At 37.3% G+C, this 22,985-nt stretch overlaps 1 protein-coding gene across 2 annotated transcripts in view; it reads right to left on the reverse strand.

Moving 5' to 3' along the window:
- Positions 1-22,985, reverse strand: part of NT5C2 (5'-nucleotidase, cytosolic II) — a 94,686-nt gene that overhangs the window by 66,657 nt on the left and 5,044 nt on the right. For both annotated transcript variants that reach the window (XM_047703456.1, XM_047703455.1), the window contains exon 2: positions 13,470-13,594. In XM_047703456.1, the coding sequence (XP_047559412.1) occupies positions 13,470-13,570 (101 nt within the window). In that variant the 5' untranslated portion in view covers positions 13,571-13,594. The remainder of the gene's footprint in view (positions 1-13,469; positions 13,595-22,985) is intronic.

A 22,985-nucleotide genomic window follows, 5' to 3' on the forward strand; every position in this document is an offset into this window, starting at 1 on the left:
TAAGCAGAACTTACTTTCTTGTCAAGTACATATAGAAGATTATACAAGATAGACCACATGTTAGCCCTTAAACCAAACCTCAATAAATTTAAGAGGACTGAATCATACAAAATATGTTCTCCAAACTATAATAGAATTAGGTACAAATCAATAGCAAAAAGCATCTGGGACATTCACAAATAGGTGGAAATTCAACAACACATTTCTAAATAACCAATGGATCAAAAAGAAATCACAAGAGGAAATAGAAAATACGTAAAAACCACTCAAAGCAAAAACAAAGCCTATCAAAATTTAGGGCATACAGCAAAAGCTTACTGATAGGGACGCCTGGGTGGCTCAGTTGGTTAAGCAGCTGCCTTCAGCTCGGGTCATGATCCCAGAGTCCTGGGATCAAGTCCCATATCGGGCTTCTTGCTCGGCAGGGAGCCTGCTTCTCCCTCTGCCTCTGCCTGCCTCTCTGCCTACTTGTGATATCTATCAAATAAATAAATAAAATCTTTAAAAAAAAAAAAAAGCTTACGGATAGCTAAATTTATAGCTTTAAAATGCATTTATTAAAAAAGAAGAGAGGCACCTGGGTGGCTCAGTCAGTTAAACAGTCAGCTCTTGATTTTAGTTCAGGTCCTGATCTCAAAGTCCTGGGACTGAGCCCCACGTCAGGCTCTGAGCTTAACGAGGAGTCTACTTAAGATTCTCTCCCTCCCTCTGCCCTCCCCCCCTGCTCAAAAATGCTCTCTAAAATAAATAATAAATCTTAAAAAAAAAAAGAGGGGCGCCTGGGTGGCTCAGTGGGTTAAGCCTCTGCCTTCGGCTCGGGTCGTGATCCCAGGGTCCTGGGATCGAGCCCCACATAGGCTCTCTGCTCAGAAGGGAGCCTGCTTCCTCCTCTCTCTCTCTGCCTGCCTCTCTGCCTACTTGCGGTCTCTGTCAAATAAATAAATAAAAATCTTTATTAAAAAAAAGAAGAAGAAGAAGAAGAAGAAGAAATATCTCAAAGCAATGACCTAAACTTAAACCTTCAAAAATTAGGAAAGAGCAAATTAAACTCAAAATGAGCAGAAGGAAGTAAAAAATAAAGATCAGAGCAGAGATAAATAAAACAGAAAAACACTGGCGAAAAAACATCAGGGAAACAAAGGTTGCTTTCAATAATTTAACAATATTTAGCTACTATAATGAAGAAAAAAAGACTCAAATTACTAAAATCAGAAATGAAAAGAGACATTACTACTGACCTTAAAGAAATAAAAACAAATCTAAGGGTGTGCCGACAAAACAGGGAACAGAAATAAAATGCACAACTATCTAGAAACACACAAACTGGCAATACTGACTCGAAAAGTAATAGAAAATCTGAATAGACCAATAATTAAGTAAAAAGATTAAGTCAGTAATAAAAAAAATCTTCCAACAAATATGAAAACTGATAGCTTCACTGGTGAACTCTATCAAATATTTAAAGTAACACCAATCCTTATCAAACTCTTCCCAAAAATGGAAGAAGAGGGAGCACTTCCCACATTATTCTATGAAGCCAGTATTACATCTTTTTTTTTTTTTTAAGTAGGCTCCATGCCCAGCCTGGAACCCAACATGGGGCTCAAACTCACAACCCTGAGATCAAGACCTGAGCTGAGACCGCAAGTCTGATGCTCAACCGACAGCCACCCAGGTACCCCATGACAGTATTACATCTTGATACCAAAGCTAGATAGAACATTACAAGAAAATACAGAACAATATCCTTTTTGCAGATACAAAAAATCCTCAACAAAATACTAGCAAACCAAATCCAACAAAGTACAAAACTACATGATCATTTAAATAGACACAGAAGGACATGTGACAAAATCCAATACCCTTTCATGATAAAGACAGTCAACAGACTAGGAATAGAAAGAAATCTCAAACTAACAATAAAAAGGAATTTCCACAACCTGATAAAGGACAGCTATGAAAAACCTGCAGTTAACATCATACTTAATGATGAAAGACTATAAGATTTCTTCCCAAGATGAGGCAAAAGAGAAAGATATCTATGACCCAGCAATTGCACTACTGGGTATTTACCGCAAAGATACAAATGTAGTGATCTAAAGGGGCACCTGTACCCCAATGTGTATAGCAGCAAGGTCCACAATAGCCAAACTATGGAAAGAGCCTAGATGTCCACAGACAGATGAATGGGTATAGAAGATGTGGTATATATATACAATGGAATATTATTACACGGCCATCAAGAAACTGAAATCTTGCCATTTGCAACAACATGGATGGAACTAGAGGGTATTATGCCAAGCAAAGTAAGTCAATGAGAGAAAGACAACTATCATATTTTCTCACTCATATGTGGAATTTAAGAAACAAGCAGAGGATTATAGGGAAAAAAGGGGAAAATGAAACAAAATGAAACCAGAGAGGGAGACAAACCATAAGAGACTCTTAATCTTAGGAAACAAAAAGAAAGGGTGCTAGAAGGGGGGGGAATAGGGGGAAGGGATAACTGAGTGATGAACACTAGGGAGAGTATGTGTTGTAAGGAGCACTGGGTATTCTATAAGACTGATGAATCACACACCTGTACCTCTGAAACAAATAATACATTATGTTAACTGAACTTAAATTTTTACAAAATAAAATGTGCAAAATCCTAAAAAAAAAAAAAAAAAAAAGGAAAGAAAGAAAAGAAAAGGATGTCTACTCTTACTAGTTTTATTTAGCACTGTACTGGACAGTCTATCCAAAATTAGGCAAGAAAAAAAAGGCCTCCAAACTGGTAAAGAAGTAAAACTATCCTTATCTGCAGGTGACATGATTTATATGTAGAATCACTAAAGAATCCAAAAAAACTATTAGAGGCAATAAACCAAGTTGAAGAATACAAAATCAGTATATAAAAACCAGTCATACTCCCATAAAGTAGCAAAGAATAACCCAAAAATAACATTAAAAAAACAATTCCATTTACTATAGCACCTGAAATCATAAAATACTTAGTGATAAACATAACAACAAATATAGGATTTACACACTAAAAACTACAAAATATTGTTTAAAGTGATTAAAGATCTAAATAAATGGAAAGATAGCCCATACTCATCAATCAGAAGACTTAATACTGTTGAGATGGCAATACTCCCCAAACTGATATATAGATTCAATATAATCCCTATCAAAATCCCAGCTAGTTGGGGCACCTGGGTGGCTCAGTGGGTTAGGCCGCTGCCTTCGGCTCAGGTCATGATCTCAGGGTCCTGGGATCGAGTCCCGCATCGGGCTCTCTGCTCGGCAGGGAGCCTGCTTCCCTCTCTCTCTCTCTGCCTGCTTCTCTGCCTACTTGTGATCTCTCTCTGTCAAATAAATAAATAAAAAAAAATCTTAAAAAAAAAAAATCCCAGCTAGCTTTTTTATAGAAATTGACAAGATAATCCTAAAATTCTTATGTACATAGGTGGGCCACAGAATAGCCAAAACAATCTTGAAAAAGAAGAACAAAACTGAAGGACTCACATGATCATTTCAAAATTTAACACAAAGCCACAACAATAAAGACTATAGTATTGACCTGAGGATAGACAAATAGATCAATGGAATACAAGTGGGAATCCAGAAATAAACATACACATCTATGACCAACTGATTCTTGACAAGGGTATCGAGATCATTTAATGTGGAAAGAAAAGTCTTTTCAATAAATAATGCCAGAATAGCTGGATATTAACATGCAAAAGAATGATTTTGGGGGCACCTGGGTGGCTCAGTGGGTTAAGCCGCTGCCTTCGGCTCAGGTCATGATCTCAGGGTCCTGGGATCGAGCCCCGCATCGGGCTCTCTGCTCAGCAGGGAGCCTGCTTCCTCCTCTCTCTCTACCTGCCTCTCTGCCTGCTCTCTCTCTCTCTCTGTCAAATAAATAAATAAATAAATAATCTTTAAAAAAAAAAAGAATGATTTTGGACCCCCATCTTGTACCAGAAAAAAACTGGATCAAAAACCTAAATATAAAACATAAAACTATAAAACTCTCAGGGCATCTGGGTGGTCTTTGGCTCAGGTCATGATCTCGGGGTCCGGGGATCAAGCCCTATATTGGGCTCCTTGCTCGGCTGGGAGCCTGCTTCTCCCCTGCTTGCCACTCCTCCTGTGTGTGCTTGTTCTCTGTCCCAAAAAGTAAATTAAATCTTTCAAAAAAAAAAACCTATAAAACTCTCAAAAGAAAACATTAAGTGTAAATCTTTGTGACCTAAGATTAAGCAATGGTTTCTTAAATATAACATTAAAAGCATAAGCAACAAAAGAAAATATAAACTGGACTTCATCAATATTAAAAAAAAATTGTGCTTCAAATGACTCTACCAGGGAAGTGAAAAGACAATCCACAGAAGGAGAAAATATTTGAAAATCATGTAGCAGACACAGGTTTGGTATCTAGAATATATAAAGAACATATAAAACTCAAACATTTTTTTAAAAACCTAAGAAATGAACAAAAGATTCGAATAGACATTTCTCAAAAGAAGATATGCAAATGACGAAAACACTAAAAAATGCTCAACGACATTAATCATAAGGAAAATGGAAATCAAAATCACAATAAGGGGGCGCCTTGGTGGCTCAGTTGGTTAAGTGGCTGCCTCCGGCTCAAGTCGTGATCCCTGGCATCGGGCTCCCTGCTCAGTGGAGAGCCTGCTTCTCCCTCTCCCTCTGCCTGTCGCTCTGTCTACTGTGCTCTTTCTCTGTCAAATAATAAATAAAATCTTTGAAAAAAAAATCACAATGAGCTACCACTTCTCGCACATGCTAGGACAGCTATAAAAAATAGCAAATAACAAGTGTCACTGTGAGGATGTGGAGAAACTAGAACCCTCATCAACTGCTGACAGGAATGTAAAATGAGGCACCTACATTGGAAAACAGTTCAACAATCCTTCAAAATAAGTTAAACAAAGTTACCACATGATCCAGCAAATCCCACTGCTAGATATACAGCATAAAAAACTGAAATCATGTCCATGCAGAACTTGTACACAATGGCCACAGTAGCATTATTCATAACAGCCAAAAAATGGAAACAATCCAAATATTAAGCAACAGATGAATAAACAAAATGTGGTATATGCATACAATGGAGTATTGCACCGACGTTCAAGGAATTAGTATTGAGTCATGCAGCACATGAATGAATCTCGAAGACATTAAGTGAACAAGCCAGATATGAAAACGACCATATATGATTCCATTTATATGAAGCGTACAGAACAGTCAATTCCAGACAGAAAGTAGATCAGTGGTTGCCAAGGGCTAAGAGAGGAGGAAATGAAGAGTTACTTCTAGCAGGTAAGGGATTTTTTTTTTTTTTTGATTGATTGATGTTCTGGAATTAGTGGTGATGATTGCACAATCTTGTGAATATACCAAAACCAATAACTTGTATACTTTACAAGTATAAATATTATGGTATGTGAATTTTAGCTCAATAAAAGCTACATTTTTAAAGTAAAGAACATCTGTTCATCAAAAGATTATTGAGAATAAAAGCCAAGACAAAAACTGAGACAATCACAAATATCTCATGTCTACAAAGTATGTACAAAAAACTCGTATACAAATGCTCACAGCAGCATTATTCATTAAAGTCAAAAAACAGAAACAACCCAAAAGTCCACTAAGGAAACAAAATGTGATACATCTGTAAAATGGGTTGGGACTCAATCTCAGGACCCTGGGATCATGACCCGAGCAGAAGGCAGACATTTAACCTACTGAGCCACCCAGGTGTCCCAAGACTGGCTTCTTAGAATCAGCATTATGTCCTTGAGAATCATCCAAGTTGCTGTGTCATCAACAGTCTCTTCCTTTTTCCTCAGTTATATTTCACTGCAGATATACTGCATTTTATTTATATATTCACCTGCTAAAGAATATTTGGATTGTTTCTAGTTTGAGGTAATTATAAGTAGAGAAACTATAAACATTATTCACATAGTTTTTTTGTGTGTGAACATAAGTTTTCATTTGTCTAGGGCAAACATCTAGGAGTAAGATTTCTGGGTCATATGTTATGTGTCTCTGACTTCAAAATAAACTACCAAACTGTTTTGCAGAATGGCTATACCATTTTGTCCTTCTACCAGCAATGTATCAGAGTTCTAGTTGCTCCATATCCTTGATAATATCAAGTACTGTTTTATTTTAACCGCTGTAATAGGCATATACACTGTAGTTTTAATGCATTTCTCTAATGGCTACCGATATTATTACATATGTGTTTTTACACCGTCCACATATCTCTATAGGGAAGAACCAGTCTTCTGCTCATTTCTTCATTGGGTTGAATTTAAACTCCTTTATACATTCTGAATACAACTCTTTTATCATTTATCATTTTATAATTTACAAATATTTTCTCAGTCTGTAGCAGCCTTATACTTAATAGCTAAAATCTGAAAAAAGCCCAAAGGTTCATAAACAGAAAATGGATGAATAAATTGTGGTATGCTGGTACCATGGAATGCCACATAGTAATAAAAAAGAACAAATTACTGATACACACAAAAATATGGATGGATCTACCTCTCAGACATTACTTTGAATAAAAGAAGCTATACACAAGAGTCTTTGAAGGTGAAATATGCTATCTAAATTTGAGTAATATTTCCTCAAACTGAGTTTCATATCACAGGATTTCATTAAATCAAAGATCGGCTATCTCTTTTTTTCTCTCTCCCTTGTCACTACTTTTCTTTTTTATTTTACTTTTCTATTTTACTTTAAGGCAGGTTTTTGGAAGAAGCATACAGGGAATGGTGGCAAAGAAACAAACTAAGAATGTTTTAGGATCCAGTATCTTCTTCTGATCAATAAGGTTTAGAGAATTTGTATTCCATAAAGTAGTATCACCTTGAATTATAAAAAGCACTTATATCTAGAAGATGCAAGGAATACCTATGATGTAAAAAAAAAAAAAAGTGTGTGACTGAATTTATCTTTTTATGTTAAATAATTACAGATTCATATGCAGTAATAAGAAATAATTCAGAAAGATTCCCCCTTACTGTTTATCTAGTTTCCCCCAATGAAAATATCCTGCATAAATATAGTACAGCATCACAACCAGGAACTGACATTGACCTAGTTCACCAACTTTATTCAGATTTCACGAGTTTTACATGAAGTCATGTGTGTAGAGCCTTCATGTAATCATCACTAGAGTCAAGACAAAACAATTTCAATCACAAGGATTCCTTGTACCATTGTTCTACAGCTACGCCCACCATCCTCCACCCACCCCAACCCCTAAACCCTTGCCACCATTACTCTGCTCTCAATCTCCAGAATGTTCTCATTTCAAGAATGTTACAGAGACAGAATCATATACTAGGTAACCTTTTGAGATTGGCCTTATTAACTAAACATAATTTTCTTGGTATAGCAAAGTTGTATGTATCGATAGTTCAATCCTTTTTATTGTTGAATAGTATTCTATAGATCTAATGTTTTAAGCAAAATAAATAGGCTAAAAAAAAAAACAAAACTTACCAGCCCCTGAATCTTCATTTGTCACTCCTTAGGAACACGAAATACTAATCAAAACATTAGAATGAAATAATAGCAAAAGAAGTTTAACACAATTCCGATAACTCTACCTCACTCCTTTTTTTTTTTTTTTAAAGATTTTATTTATTTATTTGACAGAGAGAAATCACAAGTAGGCAGAAAGGCAGGCAGAGAGAGAGGAGGAAGCAGGCTCCCTGCTGAGCAGAAAGCCCGATGTGGGGCTCGAATCCAGGACCTGGGATCATGACCTGAGCCGAAGGCAGCGGCTTAACCCACTGAGCCACCCAGGCGCCCCAACTCTACCTCACTCTTATTTTGACAAGATATATGCCATCTATACATTATTTAAGGAACACAGCTCCTTGACATTCCCAAGGACCTGTATTTTCCATGTGATTTTGAATTTGTAAGATGGCTACTAAAATCTTAATTTAGCCATTTGAATGTGAGAATCTAAACTAAAATGACAAGTTAATTCAGCTTAATCAATGATACAACTAAAAAGCTGAATGGCATTCATGTGATATCCATAGTGGTTAAGTGACAAAGAAATTAAAATTTATCAACCTGACAGTCTCTCTCTATATAAAACCTCATACCTGTTTTTTTATTTGAAGTTAAAAAAAAAAATCATAACCACTTCTAATTCTATCAGTGTGCCAAGCTACAGGTACTACAAAATAATTTTATATATGCACAAATTCCTTTTTATTCTTTAAACATATATAATAATTTAAAGCTTTGATTGAAGAAGAAACTTTTTCAACAAGTTTAAATAATTACTGGTATGGCTTTGGAAGTGTAAATTTCAATTAAAATTTTGGGGGGCATAAATATATATAAAGAAATTCAAAGAGAAAGTGATTGCAATGTCTTTTAAAATAAGGCAAAAGACTGATTAACCAAAAATTCACATGCTCAACTGCTTACCAAATTACAGTTCAATGTGATAAAACCACTGCTGAATTCATAAGCTGTCTTCATAATTCACTTACAGAATTTCTTCTACACTATAATTACAGAAATCTTCTATACTATAATCATCAAAATTTTATTTTCTTTTAAAGGTTTTATTTATTTATTTGACAGAGAGCACAAGGAGGCAAAGAGGCAGGCATAGAGAGAGGGGGAAGCAGGCTCCCCCGCTGAAAGCCCGAGGCGGGGCTCAATCCCAGGACCCCGGGATCACGACCTGAGCCGAAGGCAGAAGCTTTAACCCACTGAGCCACCCAGACACCGCTAATCATCAGAATTTTCAAAGAAAAAAACAAATACCTGACTTCAGCATCCTGAGCACAAACATGGAGAGCAGATGAAAAATCTAATTGCTCCATTGTTGGATATGGTAGATACAAATTCTTATCTATTTTGATCCCTTCTCAGATTCCAGGTGTTAAACAAGAGACTATTTAAGAGGTAATTATCTAACTTGCCTCCTTCAAGCCACTGTAACATCTGAGCAGCTCAGCCTATCTTCTGACCACACAGTAAAACTATTCCAAAGGGTTTGGCCTGATGATTATCCTCAGCCTAGAAGACTCAACAACCATTATAAGGAAATGGAAGATCAACAGGCATACCTTCTGGAGACCAGTTTCTTAATAATGACTCATGACCATCATTTTTAAAAGACTAACATTAGCAAGGAAAAAGCCGGAAGTTAGATGTTTATTTACTTAACTAAAAATATTTAGCTTCTTCTAAAAAGGGAATTCTAAAGCATCACATATAAGGTAGTTTATGATAAACGATCATCATAGCCTGCCTAATTTACCCAATGATAAATTACCAACTCCAGTAAATGCCTTTAATAAAAAGCCCCAGAAACAGAATATTCTACAAACTGACTTAACTGAAAAACTAAGGTAAATGCCTTTTAAATGGCTTCTATTAAAAAATTTTAATTAACAAAAGCAAATACTTGCAAGAATTCAAGAACCCAAATTTTACATTAAAAGGAAATTCTGCAATACACTATGACATGAATGAACCTTGAGAACATTATGCTAACTGATACAAGTTTGTCACAAAAAGAAAAATACTGCATAATTCCACTTATACGAAGTACTTAGAGTAGCCAAAATTATAAAGTCAGACAGTATAATGGTGGTTGGTTGTCAGGAGCTGGGGAAGAGACAACAGGGACTTACTGTTTAACAGATATAGTATCAATTGTACAAAATGAAGTTATAGGGATGGATACCAGTGATGGCTGCACAACAGTGTGAATATACTTAATACTACAGAAGTGTACACTTACAAACACTTAAGATAGCAATTCTATGTTATATATACTTTACCACAATAAGAAAAAAGAAAAAAAGTTTCAAATGATCTAAAAATTTAAACCTTGGAGGTGTTTTTTCCCACTGTTTCTATGATTTCAGAGTGCACTCTACTATATAAAGAATGTAGGGTGCACAGCCAGTCTAAAATCTTCCAGGAAATATCATTCTAAATGAGTCAGAAGGACTCAGGCTATGACATATTAAATGCAACTAGGATACCTGATGTGGACTAGATGACCTCTCCTCATTGCATAATTCTAGCCCTTGTTTCCATTGATAAATATGTTACATCATAGCTGAATGTATGCAGCATAAGGACAAATTAACTGAATGAGTATAAAATACCAAATATTTTCTCCTTCCTCTAGCTTAGAAACAAATGAGTAATTGTGAGTTGCTGTAGATTCCTGGAGTTCCCATGCACCTTTTTAGCACTACCAGTATACCAGCATTTCTACTTATCCCTTGCTTTCCCAACATGGGAAGCAGAGGTATTTAATAGGGCCCGGGTCTTTCTATCCTATTAATTTATGGGAAGTGTAAACCTCTAATTTCTCTCCAAAAACAAGTGATTTCTAAATGCAGTACCTACTTCCATGAATCTTAGCTACTCAAGATTAGGCAGAAATAGCCATTTAATTCAAACTATTAGAAGTGACAAATAAGGGGCACCTGGGTGGCTCAGTCAGTCAAGCATCTGCCTTAGATGCTCATCCCCTGATGAATCTGCTTCCTCCTCTATCCCTGCTCCTCCCCTGTCCCTGCTCCACCCCCACAGCTCACACACACACACTCTCTCTCTCTCTCTCTCTCTCAAAAGTAAATAAACTTTTTAAAAAAAATTTAAATTGAACCGGGGCACCTGGGTGGCTCAGTGGGTTAAGCCACTGCCTTCGGCTCAGGCCATGATCTCAGGGTCCTGGGATCGAGTCCCGCATCAGGCTCTCTGCTCAGCGGGGAGCCTGCTTTCCTCTCTCTCTCTCTCTGCCTGCCTCTCTGCCTACTTGTGATCTCTCTCTGTCAAATAAATAAATTAAAAAAAAATTTAGGGGCGCCTGGGTGGCTCAGTGGGTTGAAGCCTCTGCCTTCGGCTCGGGTCATGATCTCAGGGTCCTGGGATCGAGCCCCGCATCAGGCTCTCTGCTCAGCGGGGAGCCTGCTTCCCTTCCTCTCTCTCTCTGCCTGCCTCTCTGCCTACTTGTGATCTCTGTCTGTCAAATAAATAAATAAAAAACCTTTAAAAAATTTTTTTAAAAATTAAAAAAAAATTTAAATTGTGTCTACTGGCTACTTAATTAGATTGAATGTGGGTAATACTGGGTATTAGCAATATTTTCTCGTATTAAGACTTCAACATTTTCTCTGAATCATTTTTAAAGTTTAAAATATGGGCATTTTTGGGCGCCTGGGTGGCTCAGTGGGTTAAGCCGCTGCCTTCGGCTCAGGTCATGATCTCAGGGTCCTGGGATCGAGTCCCACATCAGGCTCTCTGCTCGGCGGGGAGCCTGCTTCCCCCTTCCTCTCTCTCTGCCTGCCTCTCTGCCTGCTTGTGATCTCTCTCTGTCAAATAAATAAAAAAAAAATCTTTAAAAAAAATTTTTAAAAAAAATAAATAAAATATGGGCATTTTAACATTAATATTTTAAAAAATAACAAATAGGGGTGCCTGGTGGCTTAGCTGGTTAAGCAACTGCCTTTGGCTCGGGTCATGATCCTGCAGTCCCGCATACAGCTCCCTGCTCATCAGGGAGTCTGTTTCTCATTCTGATCCTCCCTTCTCTTGTGCTCTCTAAATAAATAAAATCTTAAAAAAAAAAGTGACAAATAAATTTAAAATATTTACATTTTAAACTTTTTAAAGATTTATTTATTTGAGAGACTGAGTGTGAGCAGGGGAAGGGGCAGGAGAGAATCCTCAAGCAGACCCGAGCATGGAGCCTGAAGTGGTGCTTGATCTCACCATCAATGAGATCATAACCTGAGCCAAAACCAAGAGTCAGGCGTTTAACTAACTGAGCCACATTTTTTTTAAGATTTTATTTATTTATTTGATAGAATGAAAGCAAGAGCAGGAACACAAGCAAGGGAAATGGGAGAGGGAAAGCAGGCTTTCCACTGAGCAGGAAGCCCGATGTGGGGCTCGATCCCAGGATGCTGGGATCATGACCTGAACTGAAGGCAGATGCCTGACCATCTGAGCCACCCAGGCGCCCGTGACTGAGCCACATTTTAAACTTTTTTTTTTTTTTTTTTTTTTTTTTTGGTGGGCAGCAAAGCAAGGTTTTGAGCAATAGTAAAATTACAGAATAATGGCCATAAAGCTCCCAAAGAGGGAGGGGACCCAAGAGGGTTGCCCACATTTTAAACTTTAAAAATGATTCAGAGAAAATGTTGAAGTCTTAATACAAGAAAATATTGCTAATACCCAGTATTACCCACATTCAATCTAATTAAGTAGCCAGTAGACACAATTTAAAAAATCTATTTAAGAACTATAATCAAGGGGCTCCTGGGTCAGTCAGTTGGTTAACCGTCTGCCTTTGGCTCAGGACATGATCCCAGGGTGCTGGGATCAAGCCCCATGTCAGGCTCCCTGCTCAGTGGGGAGTCTGCTTCTCTCTCTCCCTCTGCAGCTCCCCCTGCTTATGCTCTCTCTCTCCATCAAATAAATAAAATCTTTAAAAAACAAACAAAAAAACCACTATTATCAGTTTGTGGAAAATGTCAAATAAGCTTATTCTTTTTTTTTTTTTTTTAAGATTTTATTTATTTATTTGACAGAGAGATCACAAGCAGGCAGAGAGGCAGGCAGAGAGAGGAGGAAGCAGGCTCCCCGCTGAGCGGAGAGCCCAACTCGACTTGGGGCTCGATCCCAGGACTCCGAGATCATGACCTGAGCCGAAGACAGCGGCTTAACCCACTGAGCCACCCAGGCGCCAAATAAGCTTATTCTTAAAAAAAAAAAAAAAAAAAGAATTTCATTCTTACTAATTAAGGTACAATTTTTCAGCATCTGAAGACTTTCTTCAGTTAAGGACTTTTTTTTTTTTTTTTAAAGATTTTATTTATTTATTTGACACAGAGAGAGATCACAAGTAGGCAGAGAGACAGGCAGAGAGAGAGAGGAAGGGAAGCAGGCTCCCCGACCAGCAGAGAAAGCCTGACGCAGGGCTCAATCCCAGTACCCTGGGATCATGACCTAAGCCAAAGGCAGAGGCTTTAACCCACTGAGCCACTAGGTGCCCCAAGGACTTTTATTAGTAGATGTAAGAAAAAAGAAATCTCCTCTTAAAATGCAGCAATATGATGTACTAGTGGTTAAAAATCTAGACTCTTGAGGGCACCTAACTGGCTTAGTCGGAAAAGCAGAGCATGCAACTCTTTATCTCAGGGTTGTGAGTTCAAGGCCACAGTGAGTATAGAGATTATTTAAATAAATAAATATCCAAAAAAAAAAAAAAAAAAAGGCCCAGACTCTGGACTGGGTTTGAACCATAAACTAGCTATATGATCTTTAAAATGCCTAACTTCTCTACACATTAAAACTTCATCATCTGTAAAATGAAGATAATATGTGCCTACTTTATAGAGATGTTTTGAGGATTGCATAGACAAAATACTTACCGATGATAGGCTTCTCGCCGGTACTTTTTCAGGGCATGCTTATCCATGTTAGCAGGCATATCCGCTGCATTCTGTAACCGATCACTCCAGGAGGTGGTCATTTTATTTCAATTGTATGCTGAATTCTAGAAAAGAAAATCAGTAATTTAGTGGCTTAATGTTAGTATCTATTTACTGTTACGATGTTTTAATTAGAAAAATTCTAGGGGCACCAGGTAGCTCAGTTGGTTAAGCATCTGACTCTTGATTTCAGCTCAGGTCATGATTTCAGGGTAATGAGGTTGAGCCCCGCATCAGGCTCTGTGCTGAGCAAGAAGCCTGGTTAACATTCTCTTTGTTCTCCCTCAGCACCCACTCCCTCACAGCACCCACTCCCTCACACTCGCGCACTCTAATATATATATATATACACATATATATATATATATATGCAAAAGATCTGATGTTTCATCAATAAAGATATACAGATGGCAAATAAGTACATGAAATGATGCTCAACACCATTTATCATCAGGGAAATGTAAATTACCACCACAATAAGATTCTACTACATAAGGGTATAGTAGTACTGGTGTACGGTAGTGTGGTATAGTGTAGTACTGGGTGGCCCAGTCAGTTAAGCATCTGCCTTCAGCTCAGATCATGATCCCATGGTCCTGGGATCAAGCCCTACATAGGGCTCACTGCTCAGCGGGGAGTCTGTTTCTTGCTCTGCTTTCTGCTCCCCTTACTTGTGTTCTGTCAAATAAATAAATAAAATCTTAAAAAAAAAAAAAAAGATTCCACTACATGCCTGTTAGAATATTTAAAATTTTAAAAAGACTGACCATGACAAACTTGGGTGAGGAAATAGAGCAACTAGTACTTTAATACACCACCAGTAAGACTATAAAAATGGTACAAGCACTTTGGAAAAGTTTCCTATCTCTTTAAAAGTTAAACACATATCTACTTTATGTCCCAACCCTTCTAAGTAATTATCCAAGAGAAATGAAAGCATGTATCATGTAAAGACTTACACACAAATATTCACAGCAGCTTTGTTTGAAATATCCATAAACTAAAAACAACCCAAATGTCTATACAGGTGAAAGAACAAACTGTAGTATGCTCATACTACTTTGCAATAAAAAGAAATGAACTACTGAAAACATGAATACATTTCAAAATTATGCTGACTGAAAGCAGACAAGACATATTATATGATCCTATTTACATAAAATTCTAAAGAGTGCAAACTAATCTACAGTGACAGAAATAAGATCAGTGGTTCCCTAGGGGGAAGCAATAAGGCAAAGAGGGACCCAGGGAAACTTTTGGGAGGGATATGTTCATTATCTTAATTATGGTGACTGTTTCATGAGTGTATATATGTCAAAACTTACTGCACACTCTAAATTTGTGAAGTTTACTCTATGTATTTTTAATATATTTTTTAAAGGATTCTATTTATTTGAGACAGATACAGAGAGAAAGAGCATGAGCAGGGGGAGGAACAGAGGAAGAGGGAGAAGCAGACTCCCCACTGAGCCAGGAGCCTGAAGTGGGGCTAGATCCCACAAGGACATTAGGATCATGACCTGGGCCAACAGCAGACACCCAGCCATCTGAGCCACCCAGGTGCCCCTACTGTATGTATTTATACCTCAGTGAAACTTTTTTAAAAGTCGGGTTTTTTTTTCTTTCCTTAAAAATTAAAGGTTGTAATTACACTAAGAAAGATTTCTCCCAAGTATTTTAACTTTTTTATTACTTTCCTCAAATTAATTGTAGCAAAAATTCAAAGCACTCTCGGGTCATTCATGGACTAAACAAAATATATTTTATTTTAAGAATTCAAGTTATACACTCTCAGCAAAGGTAACATCCAACTTCAGGGGTGCCTGGGTGGCTCGGTCTGTTAAGCCTCTGCCTTCAGCTTGGGTCATGATCTCAGGGTCCTGGGATCGAGCCCCACGTTGGCCTTCTCTGCTCAATGGAGAGTCTGCTTCTCCCTGTTCCTCTGCCCCTGCTGTGAGTGCACTCTCTCTCAAATAAATAAAATCTTTAAAAAAAAACATAAAACTAAAGTGTAAACATAAAATGATTATCATTAATATGGGATAAAATCCGCCATGAAGTCTATACAGTTATGTGAAGGTAAGGGGGTAAGATTGTCTTAAATCATCATCTTCAAACAATTCCTCACATATGACAATTTTAATATGATCTTATCATACATCTTAACATTACATGACAGACTTTTGAACTCTATCCACAGAATCAATCTATCTAATGCTTAACTATTTTTCATAGGAATATTAAAAGTAAAGATGAAGATGCTTTAATCAACTGGCCAAAAAAAAAAAAAAAAAAGATTTCTATTAAGTAAGATACATTAAGTAACTATACATTTGTCACCTGTTTACAGTGTCAAGCTCGAGTAGTTTCTTTCACTAAGGTACAGCAATGACTAATACCGAATAAAAAGCTCAAATTTTAATTCCTTTCAAAAAATATGGTAGTTAGAAAATTCTTTGTTTCAACATAAACAGTCTGAATAGCAACAAGTGAAATGAACTTTCAAGCATTTGAAATACCATAGTTTCACGCTTTAAAAATATTTCAGGCAAAACATACTCCTTTCACCACTAACACCACCCTCCCCCCCAAAGGGAAACCAGCTGCCCCAACAGCTCCAAGCAACTGCGAAAAACAGGAAGCAAAGAGTAACTGAAACTGCAGGATAAACCTGGGTAGCAAAACCATTTTAAATGTTTCAGATCACATCAGTAATTCACTCGGAAAGGAGCAGCACTTGAGGGGCACCTGGGTGGTTCAGTCAGTTAAGCATCTGCCTTTGGCTTGGGTCATGATCCCAGAGCCCCGGGATTAAGTCCCGCTTTGGGCTCACTGCTAAGGGATGAGTCTGGTTCTCCCTCGCCCACTGCCCCTCCCCACCCCCCATGCTTTCTCACAAATAAATAAAATCTTAAAAAAAGAAAAAAAAAAAGGAGTAGCACTTAAACACATTACGTAGCACAAGCCTATTCGGCAAAGTGTTTTACACTGCATATTGAACCAAATACTTATTTTTCAACAGATAATAGGGTAATGATAACAGTAAAATATGAACTCTTAGAGTTTTACTAAACTTGACTGGAATTTATTCTGTTTGAAATATAAAACTTGAGATTGCTAAGTTTTATAATCAACCATTCTAAGAACACTGCTCTGAAACTTGAATAAAAAGGATCACTTTGAATAGTTTCTTGAAATTTTCTCACCAGCTTGAAATTTATTTTAAGCTTCATAAATACAAATTTAGTTGCATATTAAACTAGTTTATAGAAAAAGAAGAGTTAAAGTTACATCCTCCATTTGTATGCCTGGTACTGAACTAAGTAGGCACATTGTGTTTGTGTATGTGTGTGCACACGTGTATAAAGTAATAAAATCACTTTATTATAGTTGACTTTTTAAAAACATTTCCAGGGGTGCCTGGGTGGCTCAGTGGGTTAAAGCCTCTGCCTTCAGCTCAGGTCGTGATCCCAGGGTCCTGGGATCAAGCCCCCATTGGGCTCTCTGGGCAGCGGGGAGCCCCTTCTCTCTCTCTCTGCCTGCCTCTCTGCCTACTTGTGATCTCTGTCTATCAAATAAATAAACAAAATCTTTAAAAAAAAATTTTTTTTTTAAATAAATAAATAAAAACATTTCCAGGCATCTAAGCGGCTCAGCTGGTTAAGCATTTCCCTTCGGCTCAGGTCATGATCCCAGGGGCCTGGGACGGAGTCCCATGTCAGGCTCCCTGCTCCACAAGGAGTATGCTTCTCATTCACTATCTCATTCTCTCTCTCTCTCAAACAAATTAAAAAAAAAAAAAAAATTATTTAAATAAATAAATAAAAACATTTCCTTTGTGGGGTACCTGGATAGCTCCATCAGTTAAGTGTCTGCCTTCGGCTCAGGTCATGATCCCAAGATCCTGGGATGGACCCCCACATGGAGCTTCCTGCTCATGGGGAGTCTGCTTTTCCCTCTCCCACTACCTCTACGCACCCCCAGCCCCACCTGAGAGCACTCTCTCGCTCTCTCTCAAACAATCGTTAAAAAAACAAATGAAAACATTTCCTTTGTTGTGATACAAAGGATACTTAACAAAATAACTGATAGGACCTTATTTCTGCTCTTACATTCCAGCAACTTGGTAACAGCTTTAAATGTACAATCTATGTAATTAACACAGGTTATATACGAACTATAAGGTATGTTGAACCGAAAGATACTGATAATACTGACTATACAGTAAGCCTTACCAATTAGTGCTATGGACCATTTCTACCAAGAGGAAAATGCACATATGTACAGTCAGCTTTACGAGCTGCTGCTGACAGTAAGGGAGAGACTTCTTCCCTACTACAATCCTTGATAAGTCTCTACTGTGGACATCTGTTTGGTAAGTAGGCACATTTTACACATAGCCCTTGAAAACCCTATTCCTTGACCAATGAGCAAGTGAAACCAAGGAAGTATAGTGGTCAGTTATTTTTTTTTTAAGATTTTATTTATTTGACAGATCACAAGTAGGCAGAGAGGCAGGCAGAGAGAGTAAGGGAAGCAGGCTCCCCGCTGAGCTGAGAGCCCGACGTGGGGCTCGATCCCAGGACCCCAGGATCATGACCTGAGCCGAAGGCAGAGGCTTTAACTCACTGAGCCACCCAGGAGCCCCAGTGGTGAATTATTTTTAACAATATGTGTGGCTTAGCGTCCCCTCTGTAACATGACCGCAAATAAACTAACTTACAAATGCATTCTCTAGAAAACAAGGGAAGTCAGATCCAGGTTTAGATTAATTCATCTAAAAATACTGCTAAAAATCTAAATCATAGTATCTATAATTAATAGCACAGGGGCCAAGGGCTGGCTGCCCCAAGATGGGCCTCTTTGACATGAACATTATTTTGAGTTAAAAGCAAAGGGTGCCTGGGTGGCTCAGTGGGTTAATGCCTCTGCCTTCCGCTCAGGTCATGATGGTTCTGGGGTGGAGCCCCACATTGGGCTCTCTGCTCAGCAGGGAGCCTGCTTCCTCCTCTTCTTGCCTGCCTCTCCACCTACTTGTAATCTCTATCAAATAAATAAATTTTTTAAAAATTGGAAAAAAAAAAAAAAAAGCAGTCAAAACCCAGCAGGTTCAGGAAAGCTCTTTACCTCCCCCTCAACTGCCTGCTTGCACCAAGAGAAAAGCTATTAACAGAGATTCCCCTAAGACACTTAGATTCGTAAGGCAATCTTTGTTTCTCTCACGTTTCTGCTAATGGTCTTTCTGCCCTTTGTATCCTCAGGCCCTTAGCCCTCTCCTCAGCTCACACAAGCATCACGCTGTCTCTGGAATCTCTATGTCTGTGTGGATTGTCCCTATGTATGCTATTAAATTTGATTTTCTCCTGTTAATTTGTCTCATGTCAATCTGATTCTTCATCCAGCTAGGACTCTGAAGGGCAAAGAAAATTCTTCCTTCCTGACAATGGTGTCATCTCTAATCCAAAGAATTGCACTTTGAAAGAAACTATAACTCTAAAAGTATTTTTGTAACTTTTGCTCCTTTTAATAATACTAAAAGTAATACACGGAAGAAAATAATAAAATAAAGTATTTTAAGATGTAGTAGTCAATCTTTCCCCCAAAGGGACACTTCTTAAAACTGCTGTACATAAACCGTGTTAAATGTTTCGTTAACTTCTGGCCTTTTGAATAGTTCATGACAGTTTTTTGTTCATTTTTCATTCCATTCATTTCATTCAGTTCTATCATTTGCCCTGGACTATACACTTCAGGAAAAGGCAAGCATTCATAGTTTGCACGCCAAGTGATACACACAGCTAACAAATTTCAACTAATAAACTCACACTTACCTATCCATGCATATTATTTGCTATCCTCTTACCTTGCTTCTTTTTCTTTTTTTTTGCACATTAACACTTCCAGACATGATATATTTTGACAGTTAGAGTCAGACCCTTTCTCTAAAATATAAGCTCTGTAAGGGTGAGATTTGTTTCATTTGTTGCCGTAACCCCAGTTCCTTTAACAGTAGACTTGATACAGACAGGCAGAAACAAATGGAACTAAACCTCTACACTTGGAGGTCTTTGCTTTTTAGAAGCTAGTTCTTATGTAAGCCTGAAAATGCAAGAGTATTGCACAATTTCCTTTTAATGCTCTAAATGAGTCTTTGTGAAATCTTACTTTTGGTTCAGAAACACAAGATTCTTGGCTTGATTAACGTAATATTTTGCTAACATTTCAACATCAGGCCTTGGAACAAAAGGTTCCTTGTTCTCTGATAGAAAATAACAAAACTGAGATCTTGTCAAGGGAGAAATGAAGTACCTGTTGCCTTGACAATTGGTTTTTCTTCAAACAATAATATGCTCCAATCTCTAGTCTGAAACTAACTGGAAAATATAAATTTATTTCATCTATTCCTAAAGTTCCTAAATATATACAAACAAGACCTGAATTTTGTTAATGTTCTTCTCTTCAAAATTCTACTGCTGCTACTCCTAGAAATCTGTTATCTCAGTCCTATCACAGAGAAGGCTATATATCTGTTCTACATCAGCATATGAAGGCTGCTTCTTTTTAATCTTTTTTTTTTTTTTAGTTTTTGTTGTTTTTTTTTAATTTGACAGAGAGAGATCACAAGTAGGCAGAGAGGCAGGCAGAGAGAGAGGAGGAAGCAGGCTCCCCACTGAGCAGAGAGCCTGATGTGGGGCTCGATCCCAGGACACCGAGACCATGACCCGAGCCGAAGGCAGAGGCTTAACCCACTGAGCCACCCAGGTGACCCTGAAGGCTGGTTCTAACTAAATGTTTTGAGTTAATATAAGACCTTCTACAATAACATGGTCATTGACACAAAGAACAAGTATGTAAAGAAAACATTTTAAATGAATGGGTGGAGGATATGTAGTATGCCATCTATTTCTTCAAAATATTGCCATAACTAACTATGGTCTTTCAAAAGCATAAAGGTAATGAAGCCTAACAGTTTTTACAATCAGCCAATATAAAGTCTTTTTCACCTTCAGTAATGATTCTTAAATATTCTTTTAAAAAGGAGGCAAAAAAAAAAAAAGTCTGATTTCAAAATGAACGAATTCTTTTACTGATGAGTTCCTGGCTCACCATTACACTGTTGTACCTATTACCTTTCCTCTCACAAAATAAAAAAATAAAAATAAAAATCAGAAAGTCAGAAATAATCACAGTATTTCTACCTCTTGGTTTATAAATTCACATTTATGGATTAGTCTGCTTATTTGGTAAAAATTCAGAGATGTGTAAGTTCAATGCCTTAATAACCCTAACTTAACAACTAACATTTAACATTTACTAAGTGTTCACCTTTTTCACATACTATTTAAGCACTATACATATTTTTCTGACTTCTCACAACCATGTGAGTTAGGTGCTATTCTCTCTGTCATTCAAAGAAGAAAAGAGCGTACTGAAGTTAAATAATTTGACCTATGTCATAGAATTATACTTGTGATGAAGAGCATAGATTCTAAAGCCACACTGCCTGGGTTCAAAACCTGACTCCAACACTAATTAGCTCTACGACTGAGCAAATTACACAATCTCTTCAGCTTCTTCCACTCCAAAATAGAGTTGGAACAAGGATTCAATCCATTAATAAGTGCAAGGTACTAAGAACAATGGCTAATACATAGTGCTTAATCATTTATTATTTATAATGGTAGAGGCTGCAATGTTTAACACTTGCAGCTTCTGCACAATGTAGAACAGCAGTCCCCACCCCTTATCCATGGTTTCCCTTTCCAAGGTTTCAGTTACCCATGGTCAGCTGCAGTCCCCAGAAGCAGATGATCCTCCTTCTGCCATATAGTCAGAAGGTCAATAGTAGCTTAAGGTCACGTCACAATGCCTACGTCATTCACTTCATCTCATTACGTAGATATTTTATCATTTCATGTCATCACAAGAAGGGTGAGGGCAGTACAAGAAGATAATTTAGAAGACATTACATTCACAGAACTTTTATTATAGTTTTGTTCCACAAAACAACTGGCCTGGGTTCTTCAAATATATTAATATTATGAAAACAAGCAAAAAGCTGGACCTGCTGTGGATTAAAAGTAATTACAGGGACATGACAACTAAATGCAATTCATGATCTTTGACTAGATCCAGGACCAAGGGTTAGAGTGGAGAACTATAAAGTTCATTTGGGGCGGGAGGTGGGGAGGCTTGGAGAACTTAGTTGGTTAAGTGTCTAACTCTTGATCTCAGAATGGTGAGTTCAAGCCCTGCATTGAGGTCCACACCAGACCTACTTTAAAAAAAAAAAAAAAAAAAGTTATTATTGGGGGCAAATGTGCAACTTTTAATATGTACCAGATAATAGATAACAATGTTACCTCCATGTTAAACATGTAATTTTATAGGACATCTTTGTTTTCAGGATATTCAAGTAGATCTTTTGAGGAATGAAGTGTCATGATGTCTGCAACTTACTTTTTTTCAGGAAAAAAAAATGTATAAATGAAAGATAAATGTAGCAACATTACCTGGTGAATCCAGATGAAAGGTAAATTTATTGAACTATTACTGCCCTTTCTTATATTGAAATTTTGCAAATAGTTGAAAAAAATGTAAAACCTCTGCACAATGAGAGACTAAACACTGAGAAGGTATTTGCTACACTATAAATAAGAGGATTAGTAAATAAAGAGTTATGAACTAATGACGGAAAAGCAAGCCAACAGAAGCAGTTTACAGAAAGAAAATCTTATAATAAATGATGTGAAGAAGCTCAACCTCACTTATGATCAGGGAAAAGCCAATTAAAATAAAATTTGATTTCATTTTAAAATTTAGAAGTCTACACAATATTAGTGTTTATAAGGATATTGCAAAATAGGAACCCTCACAAACTGCTATTATTTAGTATTTTGGAAATAATTTGGCATTATCTAATAAAGTTAAAAGATCTTCATACTCTACAATCTAAGATTTTCGTAAGTTAAGAACTGTCTCACATATGTAAACAACATGAAAATCCAAGAATGTTTATGCTTCGTTAATAGCAAAAAAAAAAAAAAAGACTAAAAATAAAATCTTTTAAAAAGGGAGGGGGCGCCTGGGTGGCTCAGTGGGTTGAGCCTCTGCCTTCAGCTCAGGTCATAATCCTAGGGTTCTGGGATCGAGCCCCACATTGGGCTCTCTGCTCAGCAGGGAGCCTGCTTCCCCCTCTCTCTCTGCCTGCCTCTCTGCCTACTTGTGATCTCTCTTTCTCTATCAAATAAATAAAAATAACATCTTTAAAAAAAAAATCAGAAACACCTAAAACTCCATAAACAAACTGGTTTATTCATATAATGCAACACTACAGAGTGATTAAAATTAATGAACTAAAGTCTTATCAACATGGACACATATTATAAACAACGCTGGGGTGCCCAGGTGGCTCAGTCAGTTAAATACTTGACTCTTGATTTCGGCTCACGTCAT

The sequence above is a fragment of the Lutra lutra genome, chromosome 14 (assembly GCF_902655055.1).
Source record: "Lutra lutra chromosome 14, mLutLut1.2, whole genome shotgun sequence".
Lineage (NCBI taxonomy): Eukaryota > Metazoa > Chordata > Mammalia > Carnivora > Mustelidae > Lutra > Lutra lutra.